A 26,289-nucleotide genomic window follows, 5' to 3' on the forward strand; every position below is an offset into this window, starting at 1 on the left:
ATTTGGAAAGAGATTTTCTTTTTTTATGAAGTTAAGGACTGTAAAATAATTCATGAGCTTGGTCTTGCTGACGATCAATTACAAATCAGAAAGAGAGAATGGTGTAATTCAGAAATGGTTTACATTAGACTTTGGAATGTACTATAAACTTCCCTCATTAGAGCTACCATCATATAACTGGTTGAGATTATCAATCTATTGGAGCCTCAAAAATGGCCATATGAAATAGATACCATTATCATACTTAACAGATGAAGAATCTAAGGCTGTGTGACCGTGGACACAGAAAATTAAGCTGTTGGGACTTGAACTCAAATTTTCTAGTTTCAAATCAACTCTTGATTTTACAATGCAAGGTCCCTTGAAGCCTAGATACCTACTGAGTAACAGAGACATCTTATTGAGAATGTATTTGCACTATCTACAACATGGCTAATCCATATGTGGATAATGCAGAATTGATGGTATATTATTAACACTTGTGGGAAGTTGTACTCTATGTCAATAAATTCTGATTATTTGAGTACACTGAATTCATATTAAATTCATACTGTATTTCCAGCGAAAAACAACTTGTGCTTATATATATTTGGAAACTGCAATGACAGGAAACGTTTGGGAGAAAAGAATTTTGCTCTAGACATACACATAAAAGTAGGGAACTAGAGTATATTGTCACCAACGTTCTGGAGACTCTTCTAATGATTTTAACCCTGTTATTAAATATAATGTGATCATGGGATTAGTTTCTCTCATGTTCACCTTTTATCAAATCCTATCTCAACTTCCATTTATTCAAATTTAACAAATTTATTGAGTACCTACCTATCATATGCCAAGTAATGGATTAGGCATTGGGGATAGAGCTGTAAAAATACTAGGTGTGGTCTGCTCCCATGGAACTTCTAGTGGGGAGAACTAGACAATAAACAATATTCCCTTTAACTCAGTGTAGATTAATGCAGAAATGGACAAAACATGCTGCTTTTGGCAGAGATGAGAGTGTGTCTTATGTGTATTATATAGGGGGAAAAATACTCGTGTGTTATGTAGGCGGAAAAAAAAGGAATAGTTCTTAGTGTAACTAGCTTAGCTTCAGCTTACAGTATTTTCCCTCCCATTGCCTGGGCAGTGTGTTTGTACCTTAGATTACAGCTGGTGAAACAGTAAATTTCATACCCACTATAATTCTAATTTTAGAATTCTTGAAAGAATAGAATTATAGCATTCTTGCAAGAGATAGAACTTTGGTTTTCTGTAGAATTTGAAGACTTTCTACAAGGTTTCTTGTGTCCAATTTAAATAGAATCAGGAATGATCTTACAAGGAAAAGCAATGGTTTTGTGATATGTAACTGCTTTCTACTCATCTTTCTGGTATAGAATTTATCTTGGAGAAAAGTGTGGTTTTTAGTAATACAAATTTACGTATTTTAGTCCTGCCAGTAAGGTAGGATGTTGTGTGTCAGTATGTGCACTGACAGTGCAACTTTTGTATTTAGTGCCTGTGTCATTAGATGAAAGTGAACTACTAAAACACTTTATTCACTCAAAACATTTTCTCTGTGCAAAGTACCATGGTACCAAATACTTAGCAGCTGATATAGTTTGAGGAAGGAAATATATATTCTGTAAGCATATAATGATAACTAAAAGCAATGTATACAAAGTAAAGGTACAGATAATTGCAACAATTTAATATTGAGTTAAAATGTGTTGTTAGGAATTTCTCCATGAGATGGCACTGGTGAGTTGGCAATTTTCTTTTCAGACCTTAAGACAATAGACCATTCATCTTTGTGTCACCCGAACAAAGAAATATTCCTGTATAGCCCCTTTTTTCCCCCCAGCTAATCACATGTTACTGGAACTGACTGTCTTGTGATCTACCCCACAGTTGGCATAGATTAAAAAATAATTTGTATTTTAAAAAGTAATCTGACACATGGTAGTTAATGGAAAGGAACAAATTGTTCACCACTTTTCATCTAGCTTTATCTTGTCATTTCAGTAGCTAAGAACTTGGAAGACTATTCTAATGATTTTACCATCCTGCTCAGATGCCATTCAAACATATTTTTCACTTCTCATGTCTTACTATGGTTATTCTGGAAAAACAAATTTGTAAATCTTTTTGTTTGCAAATTAACATAACTAGAAGGATTTTAATGTAAACATTAGGTTGGGTGCACTGCACCATTTTGCTGTACAATGAATATATTCTCATTTAGGTTTACCTCCAGTTTAGAGTTGAGTAATTTTTAGTTGCTTTCCTTATTTAGATGTAACGTTTTGTATTCTTTGTGTCTTCTATTTGCTACCTTTTCTACTGAACAACTTCTAGCGTTCTGAAGGCATGGAATCAATAAGGTTAAGATCCAGAACTGGTTTTACCTGTGCTGCATGTTCTAGAAGTTACGTGGGCAGCTTCTGCGATAAAGGGAACAGCACAGCGTAGGGGTTTTGTTTTATTTATTGGAGCCGGAGTGCTAATTTAGGGGACACCATATACTGGAAACCAAAATGTGCAGTGCACTCACTGCAGGGTTTCGGTACTTTGGTAAAGATAAATATGCATCCATAAAACGATCGTGTCTAAACTAGGCATTGGGCAATTCTCTTGCCCCCTTTTACCTGACTCTCCTATTTAAGCTACTTTCTAACTCCAGGAAAACCAATAAGCAATTCCAACTTTGGCCTAACTCCCTGCAGAAGAAGAAGATGAGTGAGGCCGTCCGTGGTGGAGAGACTTTTCTTCAAGCTTGCATGAGTCACGGACGTCCTGATGTCTATCTGCCTCCGTAGGATTTAGCCCACACAATTCGCATTCACCTTTTTGGCAGCAAGACAGCTGCTTCAGTAGACAATGGGCGCTCCAGTGCGCGGGGGCTAAACACCTGAAGCTCCGGTTCATGACGAAGCCCCCTTTTCCAGCTGAGCAAGCTCAGGGATTCCCTGAGATTTCCAGGTGCTGCCGCAACCCCCAAAATTTTAGAGGTGTCTCTGTGGGGAGAGAAGGGGACTAATCCAGCCCCAACTTGAGGATGCCAGAGGGAGCAACGAGGGGTCAGGGCGCCACGGAGCGGGGGTCTTCACTGGAAGAGGGAGAAAGTTCCAACGCTAACTCTGGAAGCCCGGCCGTGGAGACGCCAGGCGAGGAGGGGATGACCTCAGCCGTCTCTGCCACGTTCCAGCCAATCAGTCCCGCATCTTGGCATCCGAATCCAGGACCCCCGAAGCCGGAGGCGACGCGAGCCAATGAGGAGAGGACCAGGGAAGAAGGACAGGAGGCCAGCCTATGGAGGCGGAGAGGCCCGGCTACGCGTATCCAAGGAGCACCCGGCTCCGGCTCGGGGGTGTGGCGCGGCGCCGGCGGGGGTGGGCGGGCGCGCTGGGCGGCAGGTGTCGGCGGCATCGGCATTCGGCGGCGATGGAGCGGCCCCGGGGAGCTGCGGACGGCCTCTCGCGCTGGCCCCACGGCCTCGGCCTTCTCTTCCTCCTCCAGCTGCTGCCGCCGGCGACCCTCGGCCAGGACCGGCTGGACGCACCGCCACCGCCAGCTGCGCCGCTGTCGCGCTGGTCCGGCCCCGTCGGGGTGAGCTGGGGGCTGCGCGCGGCCGCGCCCGGGGGCCCGTTTCCCCGCGGCGGCCGTTGGCGCCGCAGCGCGCTCGACGAGGACGAGGACTGCGGCCGCGTCCGGGACTTCGTCACCAGGCTGGCCAACAACACGCACCAGGTGAGCGGGCGCCGGGCCCGGGCGCCGCCCGGACTGCGAGGTGCGGCCCCCGGGCCCCGCGCGCGCTGCCGGTCCCTCTGTCTCTGTCCGCGCGCCTCGCGGCTCCGCCGAGGAGCCCCCGGCCCCGCTGGGGCCCCGAAACTGCGGCGGGCGGGCGGAGTCGGGCCCGGGGAGCGGCCCCCAGGCCGCCGCGGCCCGAGCGGCTGTTTCGTCACAGGGGAGGCAGTCTTAGACTTTCATGGCATTCGTTTTTGTAAGTTGTCAAAATCTCTTGAGCGTCGTTGTTTTCTGTGTGTATAAATAGTCAGGGTCCAGTAACGCTCTAAGCCACCACGAAGCTGGAGGAATAATTATCTCAAGTGCTTGGAGAAGTTGGGCTGCGCAGGAGCAAAGGTGTGTCCTCCCTGGGTCAGTACTTCCAGGACGGGTAGGCGGGTGCTCAGAAATCCCAAAGCAGTTGTTAGGTTACTGCGTGTATTTTAATAGTTAAAGGAACAAGCTTGGAAAAGGGGTGACAGTATATATGTGATCTCTCTTTCGCCTTCAGTTTGACCTTCTATCCTGGCATCGGACTCTGACCAGGATGTTTATATCCTGTTGTGACCAGGTTTCTAACAGTTAGGTAACACATTGCAGGTATTCTGCTCTGAGCTAGGTCCTAGTCGAAAACTTTAAAAATTGTGGCAGTTCTTTCCCTGCCTACAAGCGGTTCAACCTTCGCACACTAGTGGATTGACAAAGCCAGTTGTTAGGAGTGTCCTGGCTCCTTGCTCCAGTGCAACTTGGGCATCTTCCTTCCTCACGTTTTTCTAAAACGAACGATGTAATTGTTGCTGCCCACGTTTGCGTAATATATTTTCAATTTAATATATCTTCTCCGTTATATCCATTCCTTTTTTCAAAGAGAGTTGTACATGGGGACAGAGATAAGTGACTAACTGCATTTGTCCTCATACATTCCATATCAGCCAAACTTCAGTCTCCCCTTGAACTGTCTTTTTCCCTCTGCCTGGACTATCCTTGTTATTTGTGCAGAATTCTCAGATCTGGGAAGCCAGGGCAGTTGGAGTCAAGGCACAAGCAGTCAGGGATAACCTCACTTAATGCAGTCCAAGCAGCAGCCACATAAAGGTGGCCAAGCTAGTGCTGACGGGTGGGACAGGCTGGGTGCAGATAGGGTGGAATGAGTACTGGGAAGTCTTCCTATTTGACGACGAAAAAAATAATCATGTAGACTTCCATCTCGCAGTGGGGAGTTGAGAAAGGCTTTACAACACTGATGCTTAATTTATAACAGGACCACTGCCTTCCTTGAGCCAGCTGGACACAGCATTCTTACTCCATATTTCAGAATCTCCTCTTGCTGGTTGACCTACCTTTACGACCTGCGGCTACTTCTGGATTTATTCCTTTAGTCAGAGTCTTCCCGGGTTAGTTTGAATTGATATGTCATTTGTAATATATTGATTTCTAAAGCAAGAGGGTGAAAAAGCTGACTCAGGGGGCCCTTAGGCCAAATCTACTCAAAAGCAGATCTGAAACCACTCCTTTGAAAACCACTCCTTTGAAATCTGTATGTAAAGAAAGTTCCCTCTATTTTTTTCATTTTATTTAGCTACTGTTTCCAATGAGTTTTTTAGCTTATTTCTTTTTCAGTCTTCTTTCAGTGACCTAATTTTGAATAGCCATTTTTGCGTTTGTTAATCATCCCTGGTCCCTTCTTCCGAGATCCCATCCTTTTTGTAACATGTACATATGGTAAAAGTGGAGCCGTTGTCAACAATCTTCACCTTAGGAATGGGTGAGTAACGCGGTTGAGGTCTACCTCCTTAACCAAGAATTGTCATGTGATAGTCTGTTCTGCTTTTCAGTTCTCTAGTTTTAGAAGTCACGGTAAATCATCCTGAACTGTATTGAAGAGATCTAGTATTTTTGGACCCTTTATAAACAGTATGAAATAAAAGTATCACCATGACAGAACAACTTTTTATCAGAGATATTGTATACTTTTGTACAGCTGGGGAAGTGCCATTTAGAATAGTTTTTGGTAAGATGACAGGATTCAGTTCCCGAGAAAAATCAACAGTTCTTGGTTCTCCTCTTATTTGTTATATAACTTGCTGTTCATGTCAAGCCCCATAATTCATATAGCCAATGTATGTGAATACCCTCCAAATGTCCAGATCTGTGCTAGATGCTGGGGGTACTGAGATACAAAGAAAAGCGGATGAAAAGCCTCAGAAGGCTTTAGCAAATCTCCTAGACCTATTTCTATGGCTTATTTGGCTGGTGAGAATATATTGGCATTTAATTAATCTTAAGAAAGGAAGTAGAGCGAAAACATGATAGTGCTTTTATATTCTTCCAGCTTCGGGAGACCTGTGCCCTAATGACCTATAATAACTAAGGCTGCTTCACTCATGAAATCCAACAAGTGTGTGTGTGTGTATTTATAAATGTTCCTGTCTTAGACTCAATAAATAACCTTCCTTTTGCCTCTAACCCAAAGCTATTTTCATGCTGTACTTTTAACTGATTCTTTCCTTTATGTGCTTGGAGTGTTCATGACATGTATAACCTTTGTACATGAGAGAAATTGAACAAGACTAGGAGATTTTATTAGTGTTGGTTGTTAAGTTGGATTGCTTCAAAACATTCCTCCTGTAAGTACCCCTTTGAGGTTAGGCATGAAACTCTGTCTTAAAGAAACAGATGAAATGCCTTGGCCAGAGTTACGGTGGTGGCTGACATAATTTCCTTACTTCTCATTCCTGTGTTCAGACGGTTTGACAGTTTCCTTAAGACTTTTTAAACTTATGATTAATAAAGCCAGGAACTGTTGCTCGTTCTCTGTCCTCCCTCTGCTCCTGTCATTAACTACTTCTTTACACATAACTTCCCAACTTCTATCCCAACATCAAAGCAGCTGGTTTCTTAAATAAACAGGCCTTGTAGAGAGGCCGTGTTGTGTGGTGTGTCAGCTCTGAGAAGAATGTGTGTGTTTGTTTGCTGGTGCTGGCAGGGCTGAGTCCAGGCTGACAGGACTGAATGTGCCTGGTGGAGGCTTTAGGGAGCTGCCGCACTCAGCCTGTTGTTGTGGATCTTTGTAACACCCGGAAATCTGAAGGTCAGTGCCTTTAACTGCCCTGGAACTTTCTGACTGCCTCCTTTATTCCAGTACTCAGCCTCTCTTCATACTACCTTCCCCAGCACTACCACCCTCACCCTCTAGTTAATCTTCTCTTGGGTCCTGTTTCATCCATTCGTTTTGGGGTCAAGGAATAGGAATTCTGTAGGATCTCCTTCTTGGTTCTGGTTGAGCAGAATGAGCAAAATCCTCATGAGGAGTCCACTCTCATGCAGTATACTAATAGGACCTTTAACCCTAAGGGATATTAAAAGGACTTATGCATTGGGGATTTCAGTTAGAAGTATCAGCAGGTTTGATGAAGTATATTTATCTGAGGAAAGGTTAGTCTTCATCTGAGGTTTGGTTGGGGTGAGAGTAGAGAGCTAGCCAGGTAGGACAAATGGCTCAAAGAGAAAGCAGTGTAATAATTAGGTAAGTTCTCTCTGCTGACTCAAATATTTGGCTCTGTGCATAGTGATTTTTAATTAGAAATCTGAATCTCCTGTCTGTTTGTGGAAATAATTGGAAGAAGGCTTAAGAAGGTCATAATGAAGAAATTGAAGAAGGTCAATTTCTAATGACTCTTTTCTTTTTGTAATGATAATAATAATCGGCTCTCCATCCTGCTGTTTTGATTGGATCTTTCATGTCAGGTTCATAGAGACTATTAACAGCTTCTTCTGCACTTTGCTGATTTTCAGCCAGCTCTTGCCAGCAAGCGTTGGATTTTCAGTGGGTGACTGTAGGAACTGTGCTCCCTAACTTTGTCCTAGTTGGCCTTTTACCCTTGTGTGATCCTTGCACAAAGGGCAATGCTTAACACCAAGTCACAGTGGTCGGAGCAGGAGAGTAACATCTCTTCTTCTCCCTCCCTTCCTGTCCACCCCTACCCCTCAAGTTCTGTCTTTACAGAAAATGAACTGTTTGGAGACTGGAGAAATGATGCTCAGATGTTTTATATTCTTAGAAGCTAATATTAAAGGAGACAAAACCATGTAATTAAAAGTACAGCTTTTCTAGCAAAGGGCTATGTGGCAATGGCTCCAAAAATATTATGAAATGGATACTGCATTTGTAAATTTTTAAAAATTTTCGGTTCCCTCTGTATCCCTTTGTAACCTGTGTTTCTATTGCATCTTTTACTCCTCTTTTTAAAAAACTTGGTGAAAACTTGTTTTTCCCACTGTCTGTGTGGCCTCAATGGTCTGTGTGTAGGTGGGTTTGAGGAGTAATGGGGTTTGAGGAACAAGGTGGTCAGTTTCAGGCAGTTCTTGGCAGGTTTTTTATTGTCGTAATGGAGACTGCAGTCAAAGTTGGGTTAGTAATATGTGGCTTTGAGCTAGCTGAGTTGAATGAATTTTCATGACAGACCCTTCTTACCTATAGAAGTTGTTAGGTGAATGCTGGACATGTGGGGTTTTTTTTGTTTTTGTTTTTGTTTTAAGATTGAGGCAGTTTTTCCTTCTGTACTCTGAAGCCCAGTCTCGGGAAACCACAGTAAAAACAAAATCTTCCATTCAGAGGCTGTGGTGTTTTGCTGAGAAAGTTTTCTGTGAATGTAATTTATTTTTTGTTTTGCATTTCAGTATCTGGCCCTCAGTTCCTCATCTACAACATGAGAAGTTTTGGACTAGATTTAAAATGTCTAAAAAAATTCTGTGATTCATATGCAAGGAGAGGAGGCCAGAGGTTGTGATCACAAATATTTATTGGTTAATTCCGAATTTAGAAGCAAATTGCGGCTGTTCTGCTTCCCAGTTGAACTTGAACATAGCCTGGATTTCACATCTGGGGGTGATTTGTTACCACCTCCAGAGCTTGCTTCAGTGAAATACAAGTGTTCTTAAAGATAGCAGGAGTATTTTTTTTTCCATATAATTATGAAAGACATTTGACTTTTTTATTTTTTGGGGTAATATTTTATCGTTCCTTGTCAGCTGAAAAATCTAGTGGTAATCAAAGCTACTAGCTGGGATAGTCCAAAAGCAAACCCAGTAGATATATAGCAGTAAATTTGTTTTTTTCCTTCCTTACAGTGCTCTGCCAAAACTGGGGCGTTTTTTGGTCCTGGCTGCCTGTGTGTTTGAAAATAGATGGTCAGCTTACCGTGGGTATACTCAGCCCTGTGCTAGTTAGAAACTTGTGTGTGATTAATTGGCTTGATTTATTTTCATTGGAAGAAAATGTATATTTTTTCCGTCTAGGACCTATAAGTACTCTCTGTCTTATATTTGCTTTTGTTAAGAATTTTGTTCTTTCTCACCTGAAGGACCAAGAGAAATTGAACTGGGAAGGAAAATGTTAATTAACTGTAGTACTTCCCAGACAAGATAGTTCAAATCAAATGCGTATCTGGTGCCTGCTAATTGTCAAAGGGATTTAAGTCATAGATATGTTGTATACAAAATTCAAAAGAGATGTCTCAATACCCAGATTTGAGTCCTGGCTCTGCTGCTTCATAGCTGTGTGATGATGGACAATCACTTAACTTCTCTGACCTTTATGGTTGTATTTTAAACTAAAGAAGCAGCTTTAGGATTATTTGGTGAGACAAATGAGAAGCTTTATCAAAATGTTTTGTTAAATGTAAGTATTGTGTAGATGTCATTCATTTAAACACTTACTGAGCTACATATAGTGGAGTCCAGGCCTGTGCATAAGCAAACCTTAAAGATATTTGCATTGCTGCCACCTTAAGGATTTAGGTGCTCAGAGATGGCTTGCTGAGAGTTTGGAGGAATTTTTGAAGAAGGCATGACCACTACAGTGCAGTGGTCTGGGAAGGCCTCATGGATGAAGACAGAATCAAGGTGTGGAGGTAATTCTTAGGGAGATCTGTAAATGCATGGAGGCAGGGTGATCCAATACATGCTCAGGGAATGGTCAATGGGAAGTTTCTTTCGGGGAGAAGTAGTTGATGAGCAGTGTGACTGAGGTTACCAGTAAAACTTATAGAGAAGTCAAAAAAGATAATTCTTTGAGAAGGATGGAAAGAGAGGGCAGGTATGGGTGCGGAGTGTGGTGTTAGGACTTACTGGAGAAAGTGCTTTAACAGGTAGTGCTAGACATGAGGCTAGGGCTGGAGAAACCAGAGGTGGAAATGGGGAGCCAAGAAGAGTTATCCTTTTAGAGGTTGACCATTGCTGTGGTCTTGGAAGAGTATGTCCAACAGGAGAGCAGAATAGAGGGCGGGGCAGGGCAGACCATCTTTTATACTTGAAGTGCTAAAGGTTCCGAGGAACACTCCTGGACTCCTGGACCTTATTGAAGGAGAATGTGACCCAAGGCATGAGAAACCCAAGAGCTGTAAGACAGTGCAGCCCAGAGCAGATTTCCCTTTTCTGAACATTTGTGAACAAGGATAAGGTTGAACGTCTGCTGATAATGTGCTTAATGGTTTGAATCATAGATTGTTAGTCTGATTAGCTGATCAGATCTCTTACTTTTACTGATGAGGCTAAATGACTTGCTTACGGGCCAAGAGCTGGGATTAGAACACAGATGTCCCAACATGGTGCTACATTTGGAAGTGTTTCATAGCAATGTTTTCATAGAGAGCAAATCAATGCATTTGCTTTAGGGGTAAGGCAAGATTATAAACCCCAGTTGTAAATCATATAGTTGTGAATTCTTCTCTGCTTCTCAAGGTCATAGTACCGTCAACAGAGCTCAGTTAGTCTTTCTAAACCTCAGTTCTCCATCATGTAAAATGGAGCATTATCATGAGACTTTGAAGAGAAAATGTTTTGAAAACCTTAAAGTACCATATACATATGATTTATATAATTTCTTAATAAGCCTGTTGATTTGTTACTGCATCCACAGGGCTCAGTTGTCAGCCAGATGATCTTAATAAATACCGACTCCTAAGGAAGTTGTGCATAAAAAGAGACAGATGAGACATAAATATATTTGGTTCTATCACTTGGCAGGGTTGGGTGACAGGCTTGGGCGGGGGTGGCAAGAATGAGAGTGAGTCAAGATTGGCAGAAATGTAAGAAGCATATGTGTTCTTTTTTTAACCTTCACAATTACATCAAAATTTTAACTTGGCAGTAAGATTGATCTTTGAGGCAGTGGTTAGGAGGGAACACAATCTCAGGTCAGACTAGGATTCAAACTTCAGTGGTGACCATGGACAGATTAATCTCAGGGAACCCTACTTTTTTCATCTATAAAATGGATGTACTAATACCTACCTCTTAGGTTCATTGTGAAGATGAAATGAGACAGTGTGGGATTTAGCGTGTATTCATCCTTTATTGAGGGTATCCTATAATGATTATTTCCACAAAGCTTCGCATGCATTGCCAGTTAGATGCTCAGATATTTGTGTATGTGCTTAAAAATTTTTCTCCTATGGCTGTAATATTCCTAGAGAATTATTATGGGTACTCACAGGAACCAAATCTGGATTAAGAAATATGTACCACTTATGTCCTTGGACTCGGGGTTAAAAAAAGGGGGTAAGATGAGGGAAATCATCTACCCAAAGTGTCTTTCTGGAAGCTATAGGAGATGGAGGAGAAATGAGTAATCCCACCGTCATCAGATACCTGGTCATCTGGTTATAATAGTTTCAAGTATATATAGTTATTTACGTAATAGTTTTAAAGAACTAACAGTTCTAAAAAATAAGACTACTTACAATTTAATAACTGTTTATCTTCTCCTTCATTAAGCTTTAGTTTATTAGAGTTAGTGGCTGTGGTTTTAAGTTGGCAGCTCTGAAATCGCACCTAGTCTGTTTCACCCTCAATTGTTAACTGAGCAGCCACTGTTAGCTTTGCACTCTACTGACCTCTGTGAAGTTGTAAGAAATAAGATGTGATGGGTGCTTCCCAGGAACTTTGGTTGGAAGCATAGCGGACCAGAATGTTAACAGAATTGTTTTTAATAGTGTGCATATCTCTTTAAGCTAATGGTTCACCACTTCCTGGCCTGTGTTAACCCTTCGTTCCACTTAAAGTAACCTTCTCACCAGTCCCTTTAGCTCGCCTTGTGCTCTGCTGCTTCTCTGTTTTTGTTCTCATGGCAGTGCTCCTCTCTGAATGCCCTTCTAGCTAGCTCTGGTTGTTTTTTTCTGTTCTCTCCTACAACATTTAACTATGCCATGTCATCCAGCACTTAACTATAGTATTCTGTCTTGTATTCACTTTCATTTATTAAATTTTTATGCCCCCGGTTATAAACTCCTTAGAGATAGGGGCCACGCTTGTACTATGAGTCCTTCACCACCTTTGTCTCACACAGTGCTGGAGAAAGAGTCCGCCTTAAATGTGTCATCTGGAGTCAGACAGACGTGAATTTGAATTTTTGCTCTGCCACTTACGAGCTGTGTGACTTTGGGAAAATTACTTAATCTCTCTGAGCCTGCTTCTTCATCTATAAAGTGGCAGTGGTGCCTTATGTATCATAAGTGCTCAGTAAAGAGTCAATACTATTATTGTCATTCTTTAATACAGCACTTGCTTATTGAGCACCTACCATATGTTGAGCATTGTGCTGGGTCGTGGGAACTGATAGGGAACACAACGGGCGAGAACTCTGCCTTTATGACCAGTAGAGAAAAATGGACGTTAAACAAATATGTAATTATAAATAAGATAAGTACTAAAAAGAAAAAAATAACTACAGGAGAATAATTGACAGAGGTCCTTTTAGTCTGAGGCATTGGAAGGACTTGCTGAGAAATTATTTAAGCTGGTACTTGAAGATGAATAGAATTTCTCCAGTAGGAGTATGCCGGGTGGAGAGAACAGCATGTTCAAAGGCCTGGGGCTGGAAAGAGCTTGGTGTCCCCAAAGATCTGGAAGAAGGCCAGTAATGCTGTAGCAGAGGGAGTGAGGGGTTAGAATCCACACCCAATGGTTGAGCAGCCAGCCTTTATGGTTCAGGCAGCTAGCAGTTGGGGCATGTCCCTTCGTCACTTTCTTTTCTTTGAAATGAGACTAAGGTGTACAAATTAAATGCTAACAGTTTTGAAATTTAGCTCATTTATTAGGCATGATTAGAAATGAATTATCCCATGAAAGTGAATTTTTCAGAAACTAAGCCTGTAAGTACCAAAGGTTTTTGTTTTATTTTAATGGACATCTTTCTAAAATATTTCTCTGCCTTCTTAGTCAACAGTGTGACCCTAGATCATTAAGAAGAGATTAAATTATGCTATACTAGTATTCACATTATTTTAATGTGGTAGGACATTAATGCCCTGAAGGGCTATAATCATATGTGGGGCTATCTTCTCCCACTTCGGGTGGCCCAGATTTATAACTTAGTGCCATTGTCTGCTGTTGAAGTTTACTTTTTGTTTCCTGCAGAAATGATAGTCTTCTTGCAACATCCTGTTCCTTCTTGCTGCTGTCCCCGTCTCTAGATACGCTGTACCCTGAATTTTATTTGCTGCTTCTGTAAGCCAAGAAAACAGATTACTAATTTTAGGCAATTCTAACAAGTTTAGCAAATTGATTTAGAGTGATGGTCTGCAAGTTTCTCTTAGGTCAAGTGCATAGATTTTTACTGCATGGATAGTGGCATCAGAGGTCTCCCTTGCTTCTTTTCCGTAAGTGTCCAGGTTGTTGAGGTTTCTAGATTATGGAGGTTGCTGTTGCCCTCTCCTTTTAACACTCAAGTCTTGTAGGGCAGAGAGCTGATTGTTTTTTTTTTAACAGACAGAGCAGTGGAAAAGCAAACTGGGTGGTGAGATTATTGATGAGTCATAGAATTTTAAAGCTTATAAGGACGATAAATGTTGTCATTCCTGCCCCCTCGCCTTGGTGGCGAAGTTCAGTTGTGCTGTTCAAAACATGGCTTTTGGCAGAGGTGGAAATAAAATTCAGGTTGACTGAGTATTAGCCCAGTGCTCTCCTCTGTATCATCCTGCCTCACAGAAAACTCTGAAAAATTGAATAGGTTTGAAAAAGTGTATAATGTTTTATGTCTAGCGTTTTCATTTCTAAGAATAGTCTCCATGAGAACTAGAACATTTGTGATCTTATTTTTGGCTCATGTTTTATGATCCTACAGTGCCTTATTTAGCAGACCTGTATTCTGTTAAGATTTTCTCCTGCCTCTGAGAGTGTCACCCAGGTTGTGTTTCAGAGCTCTCTTGCACATCACTGTGCCCTGCCTATCCCTGTGTTCCCTCGGGGGGTTTGGAAGCCTAAATCCTAAATCCAAGCCTTTATGGGATCACCAGTGCCTTGCCTTTGTATGTTATTTCATTTGATTCTTATTATTCCAGTGAGTGAAGGAGCATAATCCAGTTTTACTCCTGAGGAAATTGATTCCCAAGAAAGAAAATAATTTGTGCCTACTTTCCCAATCTATTAGTTACTGGACTTGGCCGTTTTGTAGTTTTATCTTCACTATGACAGGCTGTCTTCTGTAGATTAAATGTCTAGCATGTTTAGCCTTAATTTGCAGACTCCATGAGCACAGAACGTGTGTTATCGCTGCTCTTTCCCCAGTGCCCCGAATAGGGGCCGGCACATGGTAGGCATGTGGATATACTTGTTGAAAGAAGGAATGTGCACGAAGGCTGCCATCATTGAATTCACTCCCTTGTTTACTCGCCAGAGAGGTTGTTCCGGATGGCTAGATGGTTGGGTCATCTCCCAGTGGCTTTTAAACTGGGGCCCGCCATGTGAAACTGACCCATGCTCGGTTGTGCCAGTGTTAGTTCTTTCAGTGTTTTACTTTTGATCAGGTGTGTAGCTAAAGATAGGCAGAAGTTTCTCATTACCGAGTTTTTTCCCAAGCTACAGTGACTCTCGGGACTAACTTTAAGTTCTCCAAGCTGTAGTAACAGTAATTTAATTAGGCTTCTGGTTTAATTAGATGTGAAGACCAAGTTATTTCCATGAAAAGTGTTGTATTTTGTGGCCTTTCTCTTCTTCCAGATGGAACCAGGGATTAGCTACATAACCACAGAAGTGGACATTTTTGTTAATTCATGGTCTCTAAAATTTGTGGACCTCTGGCTTTAAAATGGTAGGCACTAAATGCAGGGATGAGTCTTGCATCATCAGCTGTCAAGGTAAATGTATGTTAGAGAAGGTAGTACAAGCTGTCCCCTGCTTTCTAACATAATGAGTCCCTGAAAACCAATTTAGTTATAAATGCTAGCCAGTGATTCCCTGCTGCCCAGAGCTCCCCTACTGGGGATAGTAAATGCTGTCAGTGCCATCTGGGACGCTAGAAATCAGCGTTCAACAGGTGATGAGCAAAAGTCTCTAAATGTGGCTCTGAAAAGGTTAGTGTATCAGTGAATAATGATGGTAGAATGTGGCATTAGGAAGTCTCCCTTAAACCGAGGCCACCTGTGTTAGTGTGGCTCAGGGTGGCAGGGGCTCTCTGACCTCTCTAACCTCTCCTATATCTGTTAGCCAGTGTAAGAGAAGAATAAACTGACATGGTCTATGTGTACTTTTTATGCCACCCTTTCATATATTCTTTATTTTTTTTTAATAAAAATAGCTTACATAGTTTTATTTTAAGAAGTGATTCCTGCTTATCGGAGGTGGGATGGGGAGTAACTCAGTCAATCCAGAAAAACTATGAAGAAGAAATCATCCTCATAAATTCTACCACTTAGAGAAAGTTGCTGTTAATATTTTGAAGAACATCCTTCCAGATATCTTTTTAACCATAAATACACACATGATTTTACATGCTATTCTGTAACCTGCTTTTTACTCGACATATTATGAATATCTTTCAATGTCAGTAAATACCTGAAACATTTTCAGTAGCACCTGGTATATTGTTTTATTGTGTAAAATAACTTATTTAACACAGCTTCAATTCTTCATTTGGAATATACAGATATAGTAATATCCCCTGGCGCTGTTATGTGGATTAAATGATAATGTGTGTAAGATGCTTAGCACAGTAGATGGCCTGTAGGAAGTGCTCACTAGTTGTTAGCTGCAGTAAACATCCAGGTGTGTAACATCTTTTGTAAAGATGTGTTGGGGTGGGGGCAGGGGAGAGGGGTAAAGGGGCACATGTGTACAGTGACGGATGGCAACTAGACTTCTGGTGGTGAACATGGTGCAGACTATACAGAAGTTGAAATATAATGACGTACACTTGAAATTTATATAATGTTATAAACTAATGTGACCTCAATAAAAAAAAATAAAAAAAGATGTGTAATTATCCCCTTATGATAAATTCTAAGAGTGAGATTGCTGGGTCACATGGTATGGACGTTTTCAGTTCTGATTCACATCACCAAATAGCTCTCCAGAAAAGCTGTAGCAGTTTAAACACTGCCCCCCAGCAGTGCACACAGGTGTTCTGGTCTCCACACTCTCCTCACTGGATACATTTGTCAGGCTTTTCCAAAAGGTGGAGAATGTCATCACATTATTTTTCTTTGATTTTCTTTTCATTACTAGTGAGATTGAATAACTTTTCACGTTATTGGCCATTTCTGTGTCCTTTTGTGAATTGCTTGTGTCCTTTGCCTATTTTCTTTTGAGGTCTTTGCCTTTTTCTTAGTGATTTGAAAACTCTATATTAACCCTTTGTCATGTTGCAAATAATTTTTTCTGTTTTTTTTTTCAACTTTCTCTGATATTTGCCATTAAAATTTTTTTATGTAGTCAAAGTAATCCCCGTATTGTATTATGGGTTCTGGTTTTTGTATCATTTTTTGTAATGGTCTTCTCGTTCTAAGATTATAAAAATATTCACTCATACTTCTAGGGTTTTTATTATTTAACTTTTTGTATTTAAAAAATGTAGAATTTATTTCAGAGTGGGGGTAAGAAGGGAATTAGGAATTCAGCTTTTAATTTTTTTCCAAATAGCTGGTTTTTCCAGCACTCTTACACCACTAACTTGAAATGCTGACTTTATCATACACTAAACGAAACCTTGTCCAGTCTTGGACTTTGTTTTGTTCCCTTGATCTGTCCTGTCCATTCTTGTGCCAGTAATTGTGCTAGGGGATTAATAAATTTCTCTCTAGAAATGGCAGGTTTCAAGCTTATCTGCTCCTGATAGAATCAAGCTGACATTTTGCATAGCTATTCTTAAACTTTTTGGTTTCTGAGCTTCCTAGCCTAGGGTGTGATTAAGTAATCTTAATCACCGTATTTGCTCTGTAGCTCCTCTGGATGCTGGCTTTTGGATTGTTAATCACACAAACAGCATATTTACGTGGTTTCCCTTAATTTTGACCTGCTTCTAGATCGTACATTTAGCGACTGCTTAGCAATAAGTGGTGGCCAGATCATGTTCCCTTTGTGCTAAATAATCTGCCTCTTAGGCATAGTGCATTGGAGCGACACAGCTATTGTTTACCAGAAATAAAACATGCTTCAGCTCTTCCCTCCCGTCTCCATTTCAGTTGTCATGTATGCAGCTAACACACAACATCTTTTTTGTAACAGTGCTGGAGGTAGACATTCACTCTGTCTTCTGTTGGCTGGACTCCTTGGCTCCTAAGTGTTTTTATATGTTCAGTATTTTAGTATTGTAGGATAGTCATTCGTAATATTGTGTTGGAGGTTTGGGGTTTTCTCTTCTTGAAGGGATTATTCTGCCTTTCAGTTCTTTCTAGCCACAAAGCTTTGTCCTCTGCTCATATTTCTTTTATTCATTTTACTTTGCCTTGATTAGAACAATTGAACCATAACTTATTGGTTGATTATGTTCAGCTGTATATTTGAGTAAGTGATCTGGTGGCCTCATCTCAGCTTTCTTTGGATATTTCAAGCAGAAGTACTTTTCTTCTCATGCACGCTCCCTTTTCTCTATTTTTATTTTCCTTCTATTCCCACCTTCACTTTGTTTATCCTGGTCTTGAAATTCTTATTTATTTTAATAAGTACTTAATAGCATCTACTGTATTCTCAGCACTTTACTGGTTGGTGATATTAATAAATTTTATTTGTGTTATCCTTTGAAATTTTTCAAAATACTTGCATGTATCTTCATGTTTGTTCTACCTGCACAACTACTTTCTACCGCCCTCTGACTATGGCTTATATCTACTCCTACGTCTGTAAGCCCTCTTTAAATCTCAGCATGCAGATCTTTATTTTTTTATACTCAAATGTTTGAATGTCTCTTTTGTATGGTTTGCCCCTGGATAGTGCCTCTAAACACTTTGATGTGTTCAGGGCGTCTTTACCAATTTTTGGCTATATGGAGTTGGTGGTAACTACAGTGAGAAGGAGAGGAGTAGTAAGGTCACTATTATATGTATCAACACCTAAGAATACATGCTAGTGTTTAACGATGTTTTTGGCTGGCAGTAAGGGCATAGGAAGAAACCCTATTCAGCCATTATTTACTGAAATGGTGGTAACCATGGTAGAAGGAGAATTATACGCAGATCAATAATGTTGGTAGCAGGGGTTTGTGAATAGACTTTTATGGACATGTTGGTGGAGCACTTAATATGTATAAGACCTTTGCTAGGCCTGATGGGTAATACCAGATCATAGTGTCTGCCATCTAAGAATTCCTAGCATAATTTGAGAGGTAACCAAGTATAAATAGTTATAAGCAATGTCCATAAGTGCTGTGAGAATATTACCTAGAAAGAGATCACTTGAGCTGTGATAAGAGGAACCAGGATGGTTGGTTTTACATGGAAAGATGGGATTTCAGCTGTCTTTCAGGTCTTTTGCGCTGGTGTAGTCCCTCTCCCATGGTTGTCAAAAAGAAACACTCACCATACAGTGCTGAGGAGCAATGGACAAGTTCAGAACTTTTCTTTTTTAAAACCTGCATTTTTAAAAGACATTTTCACTGGGTATAAAATTCTATCTTTACAGTTTTTTCCCAGTTCTTTAAAGATGTTGATCCACTGGCTTGCATTGTTTCTGAGAAGTCTACTGTGATTCTTTGTTCCTCTGTATATAATGTCATTTTTTCTTCTGGATGCTTTTGAGATTTTTATCTATCACTGGTTTTAAACAATTTGAATATGATGTGCCTTGGTGTAGTTTTCATTATGTTTCTTGAGCTTGGGGTGTGTGAGCTTCTTGGCTCTCTGGGTTTATACTTTTCATTAAATTTGGGAAATTTTTGGCTATTATTTTTTCCAATTTTCTATCCCCATCCCCCACCCCCACATTTTCCAGAGACTCCTATTACATATATATTAGGTTACTTGAAGTTCTATGGCTCAGTGATGCTCTGTTCATTTTTTCTGTCTTTTTTTCTATGTTTCACTTTGGATAGTTTCTATTGGTATGTCTTCAAATTTATTAATCTTCTCTGCTGCAATGTCTAATCTCCTGTTAATCTTATCCAATGTAATTTTTATCCCAGACATTGTAATTACCATCTCTAGGAGTCTGATTTGAGTCTTTTTTATCTTCTGTCTTTATTGAACATGCTCAATCTGTTCTCTAACTTCTTTTTTTTATTATTTATTTATTTATTTATTTTTCCCCCCCGAGCCCCAGTAGATAGTTGTATGTCATAGTTGCACATCCTTCTAGTTGCTGTATGTGGGATGTGGCCTCAGCGTGGCCGGCGAAGCAGTGCATCGGTGCGCGCCCGGGATCCGAACCCAGGCCGCCAGCAGCGGAGCGCGCGCACTTAACCGCTAAGCCACGGGCCAGCCCATGTTCTCTAACTTCTTGAACATATGGAATATAATTATAACTGTTTTAATGTTCTTGGCCATTAATTTTGTTATCTGTGTTATTTCTGGTTTGATTGATTCTGCTCCTCATTATGGGTCCTGTTTTCTTGCTTCTTTGCATGCCTGGTTATTTTTGATTGACTGTTGAACATTGTGAATTTTATCTTCTTGAGTGCTCAATATTTTTACATTCCCATAGATATTCTTGAACTTTGTTCCGGGACATAGTTAGGTTACGTGGCATTAGTTTAATCCTTTTTGGTCTTGCTTTTAAGATTTTTAGGCAAGACCGAAACAGCATTTAGTCTAGGGTTAATTTTTCTTCATTACTGAGGTAAAAATTTCTGAGTACCCTATCCAATTCCTTTTGAAAAGCAGGTTTTTGCTATGTTTGTTGGGAACAGGAGTTATTTCTGGTCCTGTGTGAGGCCCAGATGTTGTTTCCTTCTTTGTCCTCTCAGGTGGATCCTACCCTGCCCTCAGGTAGTTTCCTCACATGCATGAGCTGATTAGTACTCAGCTGAAGACTTGGCAGGGTGGTTGGGCAGCCCCCATCTAGAGATCTCCAGAGTTCTCTTTCTGTACAGCTCTCTCTTCTCTAGTACTCTATCCTGTGAACTCCAGCCTCTTGGGCATCCCCAGACTACCACCCATCTCTTCAACTGAGGGAGACCTCAGGGCCCTGCCTGGGTTCCCCTTCCCTGCACTGTGGCTTGGAAATTCTCTCCAGACAATAAGCTAGGGCAAATGTAGGTCCTTGTTTGTTTCTTGTGTCTCAGGGATTATTATCCTTCATTGCCTGAAGTCCAGTGTCTTGAAAGCTGTTGTTTTATATATTCTGTGTTTTTTTAATTGTTTCAGGTGGGAAAGTAAATCTGATCCCAGTTATTCCATCTTGGCCAGAAGCAAAAGTCCTATTAGAATAGAATTTTTACATTTCATCCTCATTTCTGTCATGGGGAAATTAAGTGGCCTTATCTTTTCACTGCATCATCCTCCTTTTCAGAGCTTTACAAATAGTTCTTAATTGAGTGCCTTCCATGTGCTGTGCTGTATATTAGTTGCTAAAGTAAATAGGCTCAGTCCCTGTAACAGCTGGGCTTTAGGTCTAGTGAGGGAGGCAGACAAGGTTCTTGTTGCTATACTTAAAAGTAATTTATATTTTGAAATACCTAAGATGCCACCACAGTGTAGAGTGACATGTACATTGTGTTAAATATGATGATGATTAAGGATTAGAATTAATGACCTTTCGCTGACACTTGTGAATTCTGTCTCCTAACCATGACCAGGTTGTCCACCCTTTCCTGGACATCATAATCCTTCTCCCATTGAAGGGGTAGGATTGTATCTGTGCTCTTGATCCCCCAACTCTCCTGGATTTGTCTCCTTTCCATATGACCTTTCCTTTCCACCTGAGCTTTGGTCTGTTGTTAGATCTGATTTCATTTTTCTCTTTTACTCACACCATTATAAGAATGTTCAAGACTGAAATATAAGAAATTAGTTGCATTTGCTGTAGATGGATGTTTTTTCAATGAGTTTGTATATATATATATATATATATATATATATTTTTTTTTTTTTTTGTGAGGAGATCAGCCCTGAGCTAACATCCGCCAATCCTCCTCTTTTTTTTTGCTGAGGAAGACGGCCCTGGGCTAACATCGGTGCCCATCTTCCTCCACTTTATATGGGACGCTGCCACAGCATGGCTTACCAAGCAGTGTGTTGGTGCACGCCCGGGATCCGAACCAGCCAACCCCGGGCCGCCGCAGCGGAGCGCGCGCACTTAACCGCTTGCGCCACCGGGCCGGCCCCGAGTTTGTATATTTTTAAAAGTAAAATTTGATTGGTTATTAGGAAGGGAAGAGAGGGAGAGTTAAGGGTAGCAGAAGACCACAATTATAGTTAATAAATCTGGCCTGCATTTCCAAAGGAACTCTTTGGATGATGAATGAGGTCAGCTATCCTTTGAGTTGTTTAGGTAAGGCTGAGGGTTGCTAGTGACATCTAATAATCCTCCTCCTCCTGTGACTGGGCAATAGGAAAATTTGAGTAATGCCAGTGTGCACTGATGGGGTCAGGTGTGTAGCGCATTGCTTGAAAAGTTCAAGTTGCTGGTCCTGATTGACTCAAGACTAACTATATTGTGGCCTGATCAAGATAGCCAGAACTCCAGTGGTGGAAATTTTCTTTTATCCTAGTCAGTTGTTGTGACCAGAGCCTTCCTTGGAAAGATAACCTATGTTTAGATGACTGTAAGCCCACACGGTCTGTCTGGTGCTTGTGGCAGCTCTCTATATTCCTGCTTCTCCTCAAGGAGCTCATTGATGTAATCTCAGACACTGTATCCCCACTCAAGAGAACATACCGTCTTGCTCTGTGTGGAATATCTTACAAGACACACTGCTGTGTCCTTTTTTAAGCTTCTGGTTCCGGATGTCTCTAGCAGCCCTACTTTTTCTTAGATGCTTGGCCGGCTTACATAAATGAATAGCCTTTCTGTCCTGCAGAAGCTTTAAGAAGCTGTGCCTGAGCGTTTGAGAGTTAACCAGTGTTTACTGAGCAAGCCCTCTATGAGGCACTGATTGTACTATTTACATAGATTGTACAAGAGATTCTGCTGGCCTCACAGGTGCTTACAGTCCAGAGGGGAAATAGCATAGGTGAGTTCAGAGGTCCATTCAGGAGGACCCTAGAAGAAAATTAGAAGATAAGCTGAACAGTTCTGTTTCTTCAGACTTTGCTTTTGGGCTTGGTGGCTTGAGTGACCAAGCGGCTGGCTGCCCACCATTTATATAGACAAGTTCTGTTTTGAGATTTAGTTTGTGGTTTGGGAAGGATGTATAATCATTTTCAACAAATGCTTATTGAGTGGGCAAGTATCGTGGTAGGCACAGGGAATACCAAGAAGTATAACCTCTGCTTTTAAGGAACTGCTCATATGTGGAAAGGCAGAGCATGTTTAAGATTAAAAAACCGTAATGAGGTATAAGTCTTCGTAAGAGAAAAGTATAATCATCAACATTTAGTAGAAATATATACTAAGCTGTTAACCGCTCTGGGGAGTGGGGCTTGGGGTGGTGGGGCATGTGGCAGGGGAAGAGGAAGGATCTTCACTTTTTACTATATACATTTCTGTATGGTTGGAAATTTTTACCAAGTGCCAGTATTGCCTTTTTGGAATTATTTGAGACTAGAAGATTATACACACGTTAGCCTTGAATATCTCTGTGTGATAGAATTATGAATGATTTGTATTTTCTTTATTATAGCTCCCTATTATTATCTACATTTTCTATAATGGGTATATATTATTTTATAAAGTATTTGAAAACCAAAACCCAAATCACCAACAATGATTATTATAACTACATTTCAACATATTTATCGTATTTTGGATATAGTACACGAGCTTTCCCTTTTTTGTCTTCTCACTTTCACCACAACTCTATTAAGGTTGTTCTATTATTATTATTATTAAATAAAAAAGTGAAACAAGGGCATTTGCTCTTGCTTCTTTCTATCCCTTGTCATTTTGAGTTAGCCTAGAAGCAAAAGGAATCCAGCTATTAACTATTCAGCTATACTGTAAAGGCTGCCTAGAAAAATTTAAATTATGCTGATTGGGTTACAATTATATCTGTCAATGTGGGCTGTAATCTCTTGTTTTAAAGCATCCTAAGAATACTTTCTATATCTTTATATTTAGTTCTGTTGGAGAAAGCAATTAGATTATCCCATCTCCCCATCTGGTGAAGAAAACTCATCTGCTTGGCTTACTTTGCATGAGAGAGAATTAAAATTTCCAAGTTATTTGTAATTTAGGTTAAGTAGTTAAATCCTGTCTCTCCCGTATTTTGTTCTGGGAGTCCGTATTCCCTTCGAATTATGAACTTAATTACTTTGAAAGTAATAGTATTCTGAATTATTTAAGGAAGTCAAAAATGGAGAGATGTCATTTCTAAATGAAATTTTTTTTCCCCCTTATAGCATGTGTTTGATGATCTCAGTGGCTCAGTATCTTTGTCTTGGGTTGGAGATAGCACTGGGGTAAGTAATGTTTTGAGTCTGTTAATTCAGCCTAGCAAGAAGATGAAGTTAGATTTGGGGAGTTTAAGCACTGAATGTTATTACTTTCTGAAATTGTCTCCAACCTCAATCATAGAAAATGCATGTTTGCAGGACAGACTCTCAGGAAGCTGCGGTCAGTTTAGTTTTGCCTTAGAACTGGGAACATCTTGTGACCACCCTCTTCCATAATAGGAAGATAGACATCTTTTTAGTCCTTGGTGGCTGCTTGGCATCAAGATGAGCAAGAAGAAGAAAGAGCAAAGAGAGCGCTAAGTGCTGAGAAGGGGGCCTCACAATACTCGGGAAAACCCCTGTGTAGAAGCGGAAAACTGCACATTACACATCTTGGCATTTTTCCTCCAAACTGTATTGTTCTTGTGTCCTTTCCCACAGTGTTGAAGGACTGTGGCGCCCATGGGCTCATGGTTGTTCAACTCTATCTGTTATCCCTTCCCCTGCCACAAAGGAGGTACTGCCAGGATTGGGGGAATGGAAGGACAGTCCATCAGCTCCTTGTCCCTCCTGGTATGTAGCCGATCTCCTAGTAGGAGGGTGTGCTGAGGATGCATTGGCCTCAGGTCTTGAATCGTGGCTCTGTTATCCTGCCTGAACAAGGGCAGGGGCCACAGCTCATGCCCTCTGGTGTTCCGGTAATGTATATACATAGCATTGTGGCACATGATGGCTATATCAGGAGCAAAAGAAATATAATTTTGATGCTGAAGAGCAAGTTATAGATTTCTTATTTTAATTAATTTTTAAACTTCTGGTAGAATTTCTTTAAGCATGTCTCAGTTTCTTCTAAAATTTGAGTTGTGCCCTAATTTCCATGGTTTAGCCATTTATCTGAGATAGTTGGTATCTCCAAGATTTCCTGTTATATAGCTACTTGGGACTCCCTAGCCTCTTACTAACCTGTCAGAATCTTTTCCTCATGCATATTTTGCACTAGAAAAATGCTTATTTAAAAAATTAATTTCACAAAGAGCAAACAGCAGGGAGAAGAAGGACAGATATGTGTGACACAGTGACCTGTGTTAGAACACCTGCACTGTTCTGTAACCAGAAAGAAAGATGATTCTTGCCTGAGACTATCTTACAATAATATGGATACACAATAGTTAAATCCTTCCTTTACTGTAATGTGTTGTTGATTAGCTCTGCCTCACTGCTTCAAGTGTAGGCGATAGGACCTTCTCAACAAAATGAGTTGAGATTTTGAATCACTGTAAGCCCTAGTAACTTGGTCCTTCTGAGTTTTCAGATATATTAGGATTATAGGCTACTACAAAACAGGGCTATTGGCAATCTTTCAGATGTTGATTTAGTCCCATCATATGCAAGCATGTAATTGGACCAGCTTTCTTATTGACCTCATTCTTTTGTCTCTCTCCAGATCATTCTAGTCTTGACTACCTTCCATATACCACTGACTTTTGGACAGTCCAAGCTATATCGAAGGTGAGATGCATAACACATGGCTGGGGTATTTGACTGAGTAACACATTGTGAATGTAAGTTCCCCCCTTTTCTAGACATGATGGAGTCTAACAGTCGATTTAAAAGATCTTCTAGCCATCTTAAATTTTCACCAGACTATCACACTCAGCATACTTTTTAATATCTACTTAGCAACCTGCAGAGGTATGAAATGAATCTACTTCCAAGGAGATTACGACAACCTGACTGAGTGGCAAAACAATAAAGGAGGATGAAGGAAGAATCTGTAGGGGTGTGTGTTTATTAATTTAAATAGATATTTATTTGCAGGAAGATAGCATGGAGTTTAAGCATCTTTCTATTTATTATGAGCACAAAATGGTTTTTATATTCCTGAAATAACAATCCTCACTATACTTCCAAATGAATATTATTTATGAACACTTTGAGCCCCAAACAGATTGTCTCTAGATCGGGAGGAGGTTCTCAGGTCAGACCTACCAAAGTGCCTTGTAGTGTTCACATTGGTAATGATGGTGATAATGTACCTTGTAGTGTTCACATTGGTAATGATGGTGATAATGTATGTTCTGGAACCATAACCTATTCTGTGGCATTCACAAAGTTTTAGAGTTGTCTTCTCAACGGTAGAGTTTGGTAAAATAGTAGGTTCTTTTCCTTAACCATAGGATTCAAGACCAGCTAGCTCCCAGAAATTGCTGGTTGTCTTCTCAGTGGGAGTGAACCCATGTTGAAGCTCTGAGATGGATCAGCCCAACCTCCCTTCCCCAGTAGGTGGGATCCTTGACTGCTGCTGCTCCTGGGCCTGGAGCTAGTGCTCTCTGCCCTTCAGCACAGTGATGTTGGTTTAAAAATAGGCAAGAACGAATTGCCATCTTGGAATTGCTGTAAGCTCCATGAAGGCAAGGTTCTTGACTAACTTGGGTTTCTCTAGCAACTAGCCTAATGACTGACACACAGGAGGCAGGCAGTACATATTAACTGAATGAATGAATCGCTTGGCTTCTCTGTAATTTTTAGACTGGTAATATTTTTTTATTTGTTTGGCAAAGATTGACAATGTATTATAGAATCCGAGTGCTAGGAAGGACTGTAATTTATAGGTGATTTTGTTTATTCAATTAGAACAGTAGTTGAACCATTTCAGACAGATGAAAAGTATCTTGTTTTGGAGGGAAAAATGCATTAAAAAATTTGTTACTTCAGTAACTCACTCAGTGTTTAAGAAACCTTGCTGTCATAAAATCTTTCCTTATGATACAGTTTTTCT

The 26,289-nt window shown here is 40.6% G+C and overlaps 1 protein-coding gene across 3 annotated transcripts in view; it reads left to right on the forward strand.

The window, feature by feature from the left end:
* Positions 1-3,282: 3,282 nt before the first annotated feature.
* SORT1 (sortilin 1) overlaps positions 3,283-26,289 on the forward strand; it is a 61,122-nt gene continuing 38,115 nt past the window's right edge. Inside the window, exons 1-3 of one of the 3 annotated variants that reach the window (XM_087446098.1) lie at positions 3,283-3,735; positions 23,478-23,537; positions 24,955-25,019. In XM_087446098.1, coding sequence (XP_087302224.1) covers positions 3,298-3,735; positions 23,478-23,537; positions 24,955-25,019 — 563 coding nt within the window. In that variant the 5' untranslated portion in view covers positions 3,283-3,297. The remainder of the gene's footprint in view (positions 3,736-23,477; positions 23,538-24,954; positions 25,020-26,289) is intronic. The other 2 variants (XM_087446115.1, XM_087446107.1) reach the window with 2 other exon arrangements.

Source organism: Ceratotherium simum, chromosome 2 (genome assembly GCF_057802395.1).
Source record: "Ceratotherium simum simum isolate JZ-2026a chromosome 2, ASM5780239v1, whole genome shotgun sequence".
Taxonomy (NCBI): Eukaryota; Metazoa; Chordata; class Mammalia; order Perissodactyla; family Rhinocerotidae; genus Ceratotherium; species Ceratotherium simum.